Source organism: Protomyctophum bolini (genome assembly GCF_963924005.1).
Source record: "Protomyctophum bolini genome assembly, chromosome: 11".
NCBI lineage: Eukaryota > Metazoa > Chordata > Actinopteri > Myctophiformes > Myctophidae > Protomyctophum > Protomyctophum bolini.
This window is the reverse complement of record NC_137872.1, coordinates 39,171,051-39,184,338: the sequence shown is the minus strand read 5'-3', so window position 1 is coordinate 39,184,338 and position 13,288 is coordinate 39,171,051. Positions and strand designations below refer to the sequence as shown.

The following is a 13,288-nucleotide window of genomic DNA, read 5'->3' as shown; positions in this document are numbered from 1 at the left end:
TGTATTTTTCAGTCTCTAGGTTTTCTGGTTGAAGACATGATTCGTATTGTAAACCACGATATTTTTCCTCCTGATTGTCATCCATGTAGTCGTTGTCAAACTTATTTTCATCTGTAACTTGTTCCTTATGTATCTTTATCAAAGCTACATAATGTGATTGATCGATGAGACCAATACATATATTTTGATCTGCAGTATTAGTTGATGGAACAATTGTCGTCGGTTTGTTCCATAATGTTGTAACTATTTCTATGTTACAATTCAACATTTCACTTAAACCTTGAATTGCTATATGATCACCCCAGGCGTTGTTTCTCAGATCATCTAGATAACCTTTCCATAGGACATTTTGGTTACAATTTTGAGTTTCATCCTTATCATTATTTAAGAAATTACCATAATGTATTCCATTTATTGTGGGATTTTTTTCAAAGTATTCAATAAGTAGTTTTCTTAATTCTGGTCCATTCATCTTTTTTATATGCTGGTAATTCATTTGATAACAAACTGCATTAAACAAACAATTTCCATCACCTTTAACATTAACAACTTTAAATTGTTGTTCTCGATACAAATTGATAGTTGTTTTATCAATTATTGGATATTTATCATCATCTTCCAAAGGAGTATCTGATTTTGATATTAATGATTGTGTTTCGATTACATCTTTAGGTTTACTTTTGTAAAGTTTATCCTGTTGAGGGTCAGTTATAAAGGCTTCCCACATATTCGAATCCGACGTCTTCCATTCCTTTTCCCAATCTTCCTTGAAAGTAACATTCTCATACAGTGGATTATTTTTTTTCAACCAAGTTAATGCTTTTATAATTCGTTCTGGTCTGATATATTGATACATGTAATGTCCTTTATATATCAATTTTCTTTTCAACTTCAAAGAAAGTATTTGTGCATTACAAGGTAATCTTGGAAGTAAAGTACAAATTGGAGTGAGATCACAAGGAATATTGATCGCAGGACCAACAATCTTCTTCTGTTTTCCTTTTGGTAAGACAACCATTTTCATAAATGGAATACGTTGAGAAATTAATCTAATTTCCATCGAGTTTAAATCAATAAGTTCATCTGGAACAGCTTCAAGTATTAAATTATTGGCCACTGCCTGACTGGGTAGTTTACCAACTTTCAAATTATTATTACATGTATAACAAATCCATTCATTTTCTCCGGGTATTCTTATTCTGTTTTCCTGGTCAAATACCAATCTTGTCAGGTTGTTTATCTCTTTAACATCGTCAGAGTATTTTATCTCATTAAATATTGAGACAGTCTGTCGATATAGAAGTCTGTGGCAACATGTACAGATGTAAACAGGTCCTTCTTTTACTGCATTTTGGAATTTTTCAATAGTTTCAATCATGTTCTGACAACGCAGTGTTTCATTTCCCTTAATTTCTTCTATTTTCTCTCTTCTCTTCTCCGTGATTGTCAGTTTAACTTGATGTTTTTTGTTCTTTTGACGTATATCCCATAGTATTTTCCTTCGTTTTTCGTTGTTCTTAAGGTTATATATTTTTTTTTTATTACACAGATTCTTTTTATAATTTGAATCTTTTCTTTTTAGAAGACGTTCAATTCCTTGTTGTTGATTGTTTTGATAAATTTCCCTTCGTTTTTCTCTTCCTTTTTCCTCTTGTGTTTTCATTTCTTTTTTTGATTTTCTGTATTTTCTCATATATTCTTTTTGCTTATTTTCATTGTTTTTTTTCATTTCTTTTTTTGATTTCCTGTAATTTCTCATATATTCTTTTCGCTTATTTTTGTAAATATGTTTCTTAGTCATGTCTGTACATGGTTTTGTATATGTACATGGTTCCATTGTTTAGATGTATACGTTTGACTTTTAGATAAGTGTTTAGGAAGTTCTGTAGATTTCTGCCGGTTCTACAGGCTATTACAGATCTAGATCTTTGTCTGTGAGGTGCTTTGCGGCTGGTAGGCCGTCTGTGAGATGCTTGGCAGCTGGTAGGTCGGCTGTGTGGTGCTTTGGCGGCTGGTTGTGCAGGTAGGCTGTGAGTTGCTTGGCAGCTGGTGGTGATGGTAGAGCTGTTGGTGGTAGACCGGTGCTGGTGTGGTGCTTTGAGGATGCTAGGTCGGCTGTGAGGTCCTTGGCAATGTCACTAAGCTTAATGGTTAACGTTTTGAAATTTGCGTGATTTTATACAATCCAGAAACATAATGTTGTATGACTTACGTCATCAGAAATGGTCATCTTCTCTTTGATGAGTGACGTTTTTCCTCCTGTGAATATGGCCGTGGTATTTCAGTTTGCGATGTTGGTAGGTCTTGTTCAATTACTTACTTACTTAAAAAAAAGAAATTACTTACTTACTTACTGTCGACTACAGTTCGCCAGAGTCCTCTATCCTGGGCCAATTTTACTGATTGGCAGCTGTATATGGAATCATGAATTCCACTTGGGAAAAAAAAAGTTTTTTCATGTATATATTATAATAATATTTATTAGCATAGGCCGTTGACTACAGTTCGCCAGAGTCCTCTATCCTGGGCCTTCTTTTCCAGCTGTTTCCATGTCAGTCCACACTGCTTGATGTCAGTGTCAAGGTCCCTGCGCCAGGTGTTCTTTGGCCTCCCTCTTTTTGTTTTGCCTTGTGGGTTCCATGTAAGGGTTTGTCTTGTGATGCTGGTATTGGGCTTCCAGAGTGTGTGGCCTATCCATCCCCACCTTCTTCTCTTTATCCCCTCTTCCACTGGTGGTAACCTCGCTCTCTGCCAGAGGTCGTTATTGCTGATGGTGTCTGGCCAGCGGATGCTCAGAATTCACCTCAGGCAGCTGTTGATGAATCCTGTTAAAGATCTTTCCTGGTACTGACAGCAGCATGATTCCTCTGTTTTTATGGCACTGGCTGAGGTCTCCTTTCTTGGGGAGCTTGACCAGGTATCCTTCCTTCCAGTCAGTTGGAATTTTCCTTTTCTCCCAGATCTCCTTGAACAGGAGAAATGGTCATCTTCTCTTTGATGACTGACGTTTTTCCTCCTGTGAATATGGCCGTGGTGTTTCAGTTTGCGATGTTGGTAGGTCTTGTTCAATTACTTACTTACTTAAAAAAAAGAAATTACTTACTTACTTACTGTCGACTACAGTTCGCCAGAGTCCTCTATCCTGGGCCAATTTTACTGATTGGCAGCTGTATATGGAATCATGAATTCCACTTGGGAAAAAAAAAGGTTTTTTCATGTATATATTATAATAATATTTATTAGCATAGGCCGTTGACTACAGTTCGACAGAGTCCTCTATCCTGGGCCTTCTTTTCCAGCTGTTTCCATGTCAGTCCACACTGCTTGATGTCAGTGTCAAGGTCCCTGCCCAGGTGTTCTTTGGCCTCCCTCTTTTTCTTTTGCCTTGTGGGTTCCATGTAAGGGCTTGTCAGTTGGAATTTTCCTTTTCTCCCAGATCTCCTTGAACAGTGGGTGTAACATCTCTACAGAAGCATCTGTGTCCGCCCTCAGTGCCTCTGCAGGGATGTTGTCTGGTCCTGTCGCCTTCCCGTTCTTGAGTTGAGTGATGGCCTTCTTTATTTACAGCTTGGTTGGGGTTCCACAGTTTTCTTTACCTGTTTGTTGGTCTCCGTGTAGTCTTTCTGGGTTTTCGTCTTGCTTGACCGTGTTCGGCAGTTGTTGATGTCGGACTTCTTCTGTCTCAGTCTTTAGTAGTGTTTCTTCTGATATCTATACTTTCTGCTTGCTCTTCTTTGGTCCAAGCACTTCCTGGCAGGTTCAGCTTTAGTGTGGCAACTACAAGGTGGTGATCTGGTGTCTGATGCCACATCTGCTCTCCTCCTTGTTTGTACGTCCTGCAGTGATCTTCTGAATTTCCTTTGTTCTGAAGTAGGCTGTTATAATTCTTGATCGATGTGTTTCCGATCCCATCAGTCCCCCCTGAGCCGTTTTGGATAGCAGCAGACCTACCCTCTCTGTGTGCGGGGATTTTGTTTCTTCGTGTCCTGAGTATAGCAAGAGTTCTCCTGTCGTCAATCTTTGTTGTCCAGATTGGATCCACCGTGTTCCGCTGATTCCTAGCAGATGTAAGCTATATCTCCTCATTTCTCCTGCTACTTGCATGGTCTTTCCTGTCTCGTGCATGGTCCGAACATTCCATGTTCCTATTCTAATAGTGAGGCTAAGGCGTGTTGAGATGGCTGAGATTATGTTTGTCTTCTTCTGTATTTGATGTTGTATGTGGATTCCAGTTGAAAAAAGAAAAATCATTTAGAAAAAAGTTTCAAAGTTCATGTATATATGTAATCATATTTATTTACATAAAGAATCAATAAGTTTGCTTTGTTTTTTATCAATTTTTTTTATATTTAACGCTGTGATTTTAATGTTATTTGTTTCAATTTCCATGCAGATTTTAAACATAAGGATTTCAGATTTTAATTCATCTAGATGCTCATTAAATTTCTTTTTATTATTAATATTTAAATCAATCAAGTAATCTTCTAATTGACCCAATGTTTTGGAAATAATATCATGTTGACAACTTATCCAAAGATTTTGGATAAAATTATCATCCAGTAATGTATCTTGCGTTTTTAATATTATCTTTAATCCAGATTTACAATTGTCAGATATTAATTCACATAGGCTACAGAAGTAACCTTTAGTCGCTAGTGGAAAAACCAATCCATTACAGGTTCGACATAATTTGTTCGGCGAATCTTCCAATTTAAAGTCAATAATCTTCCCCAAATAACCAATAAATATTTTCGTCTCTAAGTCATTTAACTTGTTCATATGAAAAGAAAGCTGTTCTGTTGGTCCCTCATTTAATTTGTTTTTTCCTTCTGCATCAAACCATATTCTTAGTTCTTGAACTTCTGGTATATCAAGGTCCCTATGTAATATAGTATTTGTATTACTAGTCAGAGTCTTCTTGTCTTTATAATTGGTTACGGTCGTTTCTTGTAAAATTAAAATGGAGAAAGGAGGTACTGTATCCATGTTAGTGGAATCTCCCCAAGCTGTATATATAATCTTTGTATTTGATGAATCCAGTAATTGTAATTCTCTTTTTTTACGTGCTCCATTGTTTGTCTCAATAATCTCTACTTCTGAGAAAAGAATGCAAATCCCCAATACGTCTATTACAGATCTTTCATTTAAAAACTGTATATCAGGTATCCTGGTGAAAGTAAACACTGGTTTCACAAGTTGTAATTCTTCATCAAAAGGAATAATTTCTGTCTTTGATTTCAGTATAATTTCATATTGTTCACGTTCAGTACGATAAATGGCATTTATGTCTTTAAATTGTCCGTCAGTAATGAAATAACTCTTGTTTACTTCAATTAAATTAAAATACTTGTCTGATTGTTGATTAAATCCTATTACCTTAATTGTTGCTGTACTGTCTGAAATCCGAAAGAAGAAGTATACTCCGTCTCCTTTGGTGTATTTACGTTCTTCACTTTTAGTAATTACTTGTCCTAAGATTTTCCAACTTTCACGACTTCCAACTCCTAAAGAACTTAATGCTTTGATGGTCATTATGTTGTTCTTCTTAATTCTTTTATTCGAAGGTATACCTGTAGATGGGTCCATTGTTTAGATGTATACGTCTGACTGTCTGAACTGGTAGGTCGGCTGTAGGTCCTTGGCAATGTCACTTGTGTATTGATTTAGGATGGGACCGTCCCTGGCTCTGAGGTCCTTGGCAATGTCACCTTCGTATTCAGTTACTATGGTAGGTCGGCTCTGAGGTCCTTGGCAATGTCACCTTCGTATTCAGTTACTATGGTAGGTCGGCTGTGAGGTTCTTGGCAATGTCACTTGCGTATTTATTTAGGATGGGACCGTCCTTGGCTCTGAGGTCCTTGGCAATGTCACCTTCGTATTCAGTTACTATGGTAGGTCGGCTCTGAGGTCCTTGGCAATGTCCTTCGTATTCAGTTACTATGGTAGGTCGGCTGTGAGGTCCTTGGCAATGTCACTTGCGTATTTATTTAGGATGGGACCGTCCTTGGCTCTGAGGTCCTTGGCAATGTCACCTTCGTATTCAGTTACTATGGTAGGTCGGCTCTGAGGTCCTTGGCAATGTCACCTTCGTATTCAGTTACTATGGATTTCTGTTATTTAGTTATATACTACAACGACTTTAAGCTTAATGGTTAACGTTTTAATGGTTAACGTCCTTGGCAATGTCACCTTCGTATTCAGTTACTATGGTAGGTCGGCTCTGAGGTCCTTGGCAATGTCACCTTCGTATTCAGTTACTATGGTAGGTCGGCTATGAGGTTCTTGGCAATGTCACTTGCGTATTTATTTAGGATGGGACCGTCCTTGGCTCTGAGGTCCTTGGCAATGTCACCTGGGACCGTCCTTGGCTCTGAGGTCCTTGGCAATGTCACCTTCGTATTCAGTTACTATGGTAGGTCGGCTCTGAGGTCCTTGGCAATGTCACCTTCGTATTCAGTTACTATGGATTTCTGTTATTTAGTTATATACTACAACGACTTTAAGCTTAATGGTTAACGTTTTGAAATTTGCGTGATTTTATACAATCCAGAAACATAATGTTGTATGACTTACGTCATCAGAAATGGTCATCTGTGTAATCTGGTCCCACCAGATACCGTGGGCTTTCAACGGTAAGTCTACAGAGTATGTAGTTGTAATTTGATTAGCAGTATACTGTGGTTACTTGGTTCCAAAAAGTGAAGACAAGTTTTCTTCAACGGTAAATCTGTGCCTGGTTTGCTGGGACTAGTTACAACATTACATCATCCTTGAGAGAGTACATGGTGTGTATATGACGTAATGTTGTAACTTGTAACTTGTAACTAGTCCCAGCAAACCAGGCACAGACTGTATGTAGTTGTTCTAGTTACAACTACATACAGAGTATGTAGTTGTAATTTGATTAGCAGTATACTGTGGTTACTTGGTTCCAAAAAGTGAAGACAAGTTTTCTTCAACGGTAAATCTGTGCCTGGTTTGCTGGGACTAGTTACAACATTACGTCATCCTTGAGAGAGTACATGGTGTGTATATGACGTAATTTGTAACTAGTTACAAATTGTCTGATTTGTAACTAGTTGATTAGCAGTATACTGTGGTTACTTGGTTCCAAAAAGTGAAGACAAGTTTTCTTCAACGGTAAATCTGTGCCTGGTTTGCTGGGACTAGTTACAACATTACGTCATCCTTGAGAGAGTACATGGTGTGTATATGACGTAATTTGTAACTAGTTACAAATTGTCTGATTTGTAACTAGTTGATTAGCAGTATACTGTGGTTACTTGGTTCCAAAAAGTGAAGACAAGTTTTCTTCAACAGTAAATCTGTGCCTGGTTTGCTGGGACTAGTTACAACATTACGTCATCCTTGAGAGAGTACATGGTGTGTATATGACGTAATGTTGTAACTTGTAACTTGTAACTAGTCCCAGCAAACCAGGCACAGACTGTATGTAGTTGTTCTAGTTACTTGCGCAAGCAGAGCGCGCAAGTAATCGTTTCGCTTGGTCTCTTCGAAGTGAAGACAAGTTTTCTTCAACGGTGAATCTGTGCCTGGTTTGCTGGGACTAGTTACAACATTACGTCATCCTTGAGAGAGTACATGGTGTGTATATGACGTAATTTGTAACTAGTTACAAATCAGACAATTTGTAACTAGTTACAAATTACGTCATATACACACCATGTACTCTCTCAAGGATGACGTAATGTTGTAACTAGTCCCAGCAAACCAGGCACAGATTTACCGTTGAAGAAAACTTGTCTTCACTTTTTGGAACCAAGTAACCACAGTATACTGCTAATCAAATTACAACTACATACTCTGTATGTAGTTGTAACTAGAACAACTACATACAGTCTGTGCCTGGTTTGCTGGGACTAGTTACAAGTTACAAGTTACAACATTACGTCATATACACACCATGTACTCTCTCAAGGATGACGTAATGTTGTAACTAGTCCCAGCAAACCAGGCACAGATTTACCGTTGAAGAAAACTTGTCTTCACTTTTTGGAACCAAGTAACCACAGTATACTGCTAATCAACTAGTTACAAATCAGACAATTTGTAACTAGTTACAAATTACGTCATATACACACCATGTACTCTCTCAAGGATGACGTAATGTTGTAACTAGTCCCAGCAAACCAGGCACAGATTTACCGTTGAAGAAAACTTGTCTTCACTTTTTGGAACCAAGTAACCACAGTATACTGCTAATCAAATTACAACTACATACTCTGTATGTAGTTACTTGCGCAAGCAGAGCGCGCAAGTAATCGTTTGGCTTGGTGTCTTCGAAGTGAAGACAAGTTTTCTTCAACGGTAAATCTGTGCCTGGTTTGCTGGGACTAGTTACAACATTACGTCATCCTTGAGAGAGTACATGGTGTGTATATGACGTAATGTTGTAACTTGTAACTTGTAACATTACATCGTTTCGCTTGGTGTCTTCGAAGTGAAGCCAAGTTTTCTTCAACGGTAAATCTGTGCCTGGTTTGCTGGGACTAGTTACAACATTACGTCATCCTTGAGAGAGTACATGGTGCGTATATGACGTAATGTTACAAGTTACAAGTTACAAGTTACAAGTTACAACATTACGTCATATACACACCATGTACTCTCTCAAGGATGACGTAATGTTGTAACTAGTCCCAGCAAACCAGGCACAGATTTACCGTTGAAGAAAACTTGTCTTCACTTTTTGGAACCAAGTAACCACAGTATACTGCTAATCAAATTACAACTACATACTCTGTATGTAGTTGCAATGTGATTTTTAATTTGTAAATCTGTGCCTGGTCTGCTGGGAACAGACTACACAGATGACCATATCTCTTACGTCATCACTGAGAGCTAGTCATACATACACACACCATGTACTCTGGTCCCAGTTCTCAACGATGACGTAATGTTGTAACTGGTCCCAGCAAACCAGGCACAGACTTACGGTTGAAAAAAACTTGGCTTCACTTTTTGGAACCAAGTAACCACGGTATACTGCTAATCAAATTACAACTACAGATTTCGGAAGTATTTTAGATCATGTATATTTCAACAAATTTGAAAGTATTATTACAGAAATTGAAGTTAGAGACACATATTACTCTGATCATGATTTAGTATTAATATCACTATAGTACAAAATGAAATACATTTAAAACAATTGACAATTTACAATAAGTAATAAAATAATTATACTGTATAATATATTTTAATTCAGTTTATATACCTTTTCTTTTTCATCACATATCAATGATTCATTTTTCTGTAAAAAAGTAGTTAGGTAGCAAATAGTTACACGTAATGATTATACATTTCAAATGTTCCTTCACAGAGATACTGAGATGTGATACTTTCCAGCGGTCGAAAGTACTTGCGCGCTCTGCTTGCGCACTAGTAGGCCATTTATGGCCTACTAGTGTGCAACAAGCAAGTATGCACTCGGCAGAGTGCAGTTCTAGTTACAACTACATACAGAGTATGTAGTTGTAATTTGATTAGCAGTATACTGTGGTTACTTGGTTCCAAAAAGTGAAGACAAGTTTTCTTCAACGGTAAATCTGTGCCTGGTTTGCTGGGACTAGTTACAACATTACGTCATCCTTGAGAGAGTACATGGTGTGTATATGACGTAATTTGTAACTAGTTACAAATTGTCTGATTTGTAACTAGTTACAACCACAGTATACTGCTAATCAACTAGTTACAAATCAGACAATTTGTAACTAGTTACAAATTACGTCATATACACACCATGTACTCTCTCAAGGATGACGTAATGTTGTAACTAGTCCCAGCAAACCAGGCACAGATTCACCGTTGAAGAAAACTTGTCTTCACTTCGAAGAGACCAAGCGAAACGATTACTTGCGCGCTCTGCTTGCGCAAGTAATAACACATTTGGTGGCTCTTAAAAGAGCCGTTTTGGGGTTGTGGCAGTGACAGATAGTTTAAGCACGTTCTCCACGGATACGACGGGCCAGCTGGATGTCTTTGGGCATGATGGTCACCCTCTTGGCGTGGATGGCGCACAGGTTGGTGTCCTCAAACAGACCGACCAGATAAGCCTCGGCTGACTCCTGGAGAGCCATGACGGCGGAGCTCTGGAAGCGCAGGTCGGTCTTGAAGTCCTGGGCGATCTCCCTCACCAGACGCTGGAAGGGCAGCTTGCGGATAAGCAGCTCGGTGGATTTCTGGTAACGACGGATCTCCCTCAGTGCCACTGTACCGGGACGGTAACGGTGAGGCTTCTTCACTCCACCGGTTGCCGGCGCGCTCTTGCGAGCTGCCTTGGTGGCGAGCTGCTTCCTGGGCGCTTTGCCTCCGGTGGACTTACGAGCGGTCTGCTTAGTTCTTGCCATGTCTCTGTAAAGTTGTACTTGAAATAAAGAAATGAGCACAAGCTGCAACGTTTTATGTCATCGGCTCTGGTCAGAAACCTCCTTCTTTGGGAGGAGCCGCTTGCGCCAATAGTAGTGATTGGTGGGTATTTCATACACACTGAGCCCGCGCTCTCGTCCTTTTCTATCATTGGTGGGGCGTACAGCCGCACATAGACTTTACAAAGTTTAACATATTGAAATAATTGTAATATTTTTTAACGTTTTTCCCGGATTTGTATACATACACAAATGTGTTTAAAACATGCCTTCTCTCGTTCAATTTGGACTAGGCCACACATTACTCATGTTGTTGCTGCACTGTTCCCCCTTATCATGGTTATTGGTTACTGGCTTGATTGGTGTTGGGATGTATGCGCTCAATTGTAGGTTACAATGAATTCATATTGTCTGAGATACTAGAGTCCCTTATGAAATAGACTGTTAAGCAACAGCTGATTTCTTTATAAAAATATTTAATAAACACGCCCAGCAACAAAGCACTGATGCCGCCCTGACTCTGTAAGCTTTTATTTATAAGATTATTCTTCACTTCATTCGGTACATAATACCAAATAGAATAGAACTGCTGAATTATTTATTTCGGCTGGATGGTGTTGAAGCATGTCTAATATAAATAAATAAACATGGGGCATAAGTAATCACATTATTTTGTCGACGGTTCTGTTTCTCTAAACATATTTACATGGCAACTATATTAAATAAAGGAACTTTCTTTAAATGAAGTTGTGGGTGGCTCTTAAAAGAGCCTTTGTGGGGTAAAACAGGCTGTTGTGTGTATGTTTACTTCTTCTTGGCGGCTGACTTCTTGGGTTTCGCCGCCTTGGGCTTTGCTACCTTCTTTGCTGGGGCTTTCTTGGCGGCGGCGGGCTTCTTCACCTTCTTGGGACTCTTTGTGGCCTTCTTGGGACTCTTGGCTGCTGGTTTCTTTGCGGCAGGCTTCTTTGCAGCGGCAGGCTTCTTTGCAGCTACAGGCTTCTTTGCCTTCTTTGGAGATTTCTTCTCGGCTGAGGGTTTCTTGGCCACTGCCTTCTTCGGGGATTTCTTTGCCGCGGCGGGTTTTTTGGCTGCCGGCTTCTTGGGTTTGACTGCTTTCTTCGCGGGTGTCTTTGCCTTCGGTGCTTCCTTGTTCATCTTGAAAGAGCCAGATGCTCCGGCACCTTTGGTCTGAACCAGGGTGCCTTTAGCGACCAGGCTCTTTACGGCGATCTTGACGCGGGCCTTGTTCTTCTCGACATCGTAGCCGCCGGCAACCAGAGCTTTCTTGACCGCAGCCAGGGAGACACCTTTGCGTTCCTTGGAGGCGGACACGGCCTTGACGACAAGCTCAGCGACGCTGGGGCCGGTCTTCTTGGGTCGGGGTGCTGCCTTCTTCTTGGCGGCTTTAGCCGGGGCGGGGGCGGCGGCGGGAGCTGGGGCGACTTCTGCCATGCTGTAGACTTGAGGTCCGAGTTTCAGATGCACTGAACTAAACTCTGAGTAGATAATGTTGTAAGGGAGGAGGGGGTGGAACTTAAAGGATATGTGAGAACGATGTAGACTCAACCCACTAGGTCAGTACTCTGTGCTGCAGAATACTAAGACAGTTGTGTTTTCTCTACAACTAAAACTAAATAAAATACATACAAAGAAATGGATTAAAGTCATACAAAAAACTCGAGCAGATAGCAGACGAGTTTAGCTTCATAATCAAATAATGTGGAGCGTTGAGGAGTCATGTATTTTATTTAGGGACGTCTAAAACCTCACTTGTACACCCTTACATGTACAGTTGTTTGTCAACTTTCCTCTGTCATTTGTCTTTTAAAATAGTTTAAACATATGATACCCTGTTCCATATTTGCTGAAGAGCAAGCAGAGATGTCTGGGTTTGAAATAAAAGTAAAACTAGTCATTTGTGGTGAAGATTTTTGTTTTTAATGTACAACTTTCCAGTGTCTGCAAACACAGCTGTTGGCACTTTATCTTACCCTGCTAAGCTCTTGTTTTGTGATGAGAAATCCGACATGTTTCAGGTAATTTCGCACTCAAATGTATAATTTAAATGTATGCAATACTTTTGTGATTATATGTATCACAAAACATGACATAGGTGATAGGTCAATAAAATGTAAAATAGATGAAACACCACACATTTGCAGGCAACTTATATGCCATTGCCTACAGTTATAACTATATATATGTATTATTATTATTATTATTTTTACATACACAATAGGAGAGTAAACAAATTGAATGATGACACTTTGTTTGCCGCTTCTAAAATGTCTTACATTCCACTGGTTCTATTTTTATTTTCCCTCAAGAAAAAGTGGAGTGTGGAATAGAGCTATTAATTTGAATTGAAATATAGACTTACCCTAAATGTTTATTATCATATATCCCTAGACCCTAGTGAGACAATAGACCAGGCAGGCCGGAGAACATTATGCAGAAATAAAGACAGTGAGACACTATTTTAGCAGGACAATAGATCATCCATGCTTGAGTGTAGCCCCATATGTGCCCTCTGAGCCTCTCCCTACGCTCATTTGGTATCTCCGGAGCTTAGAGCGTAGTGCTGAGGGAACATACTGGGGCTATAGCTTGAGTGACAAAGCTTGTTCTGCATCTCTACAAATATGTTATAAGCAAGGTTGTACAAGCCGAAGTAGCTTTGAATCTATTGACACAGGTGACATCAGTAGCCTATGTTTACTCTACATTCAGAATCAGCACAATAGTTATACAATAGATCTGTAGTTATGTTTATAACAACAGTGAAGACATCGCTTCAGTGGTGGCTTCAGATCAGTGGTTCTCAGTGTGTTTAAATGGATATTCATATTATAGAATAAAATTGCTAACTATAAACATACATCATAATCAGCTATTTTCAA

General features: G+C 39.2%; 2 protein-coding genes across 2 annotated transcripts; both read right to left on the bottom strand.

The window, feature by feature from the left end:
* Positions 1-9,959: 9,959 nt before the first annotated feature.
* LOC308324085 (histone H3.2) lies at positions 9,960-10,370 on the bottom strand (the record flags this gene model as incomplete). Its single annotated transcript, XM_080776000.1, has 1 exon — positions 9,960-10,370. One exon carries the CDS (start codon positions 10,368-10,370, stop codon positions 9,960-9,962), a length of 411 nt encoding a protein of 136 aa, XP_080632126.1.
* Positions 10,371-10,996: 626 nt separating this feature from the next.
* On the bottom strand, positions 10,997-11,840 carry LOC308324081 (histone H1-like; the record flags this gene model as incomplete). Its single annotated transcript, XM_080775995.1, has 1 exon — positions 10,997-11,840. One exon carries the CDS (start codon positions 11,838-11,840, stop codon positions 11,193-11,195), a length of 648 nt encoding a protein of 215 aa, XP_080632121.1. The 3' UTR covers positions 10,997-11,192.
* Positions 11,841-13,288: the final 1,448 nt, after the last annotated feature.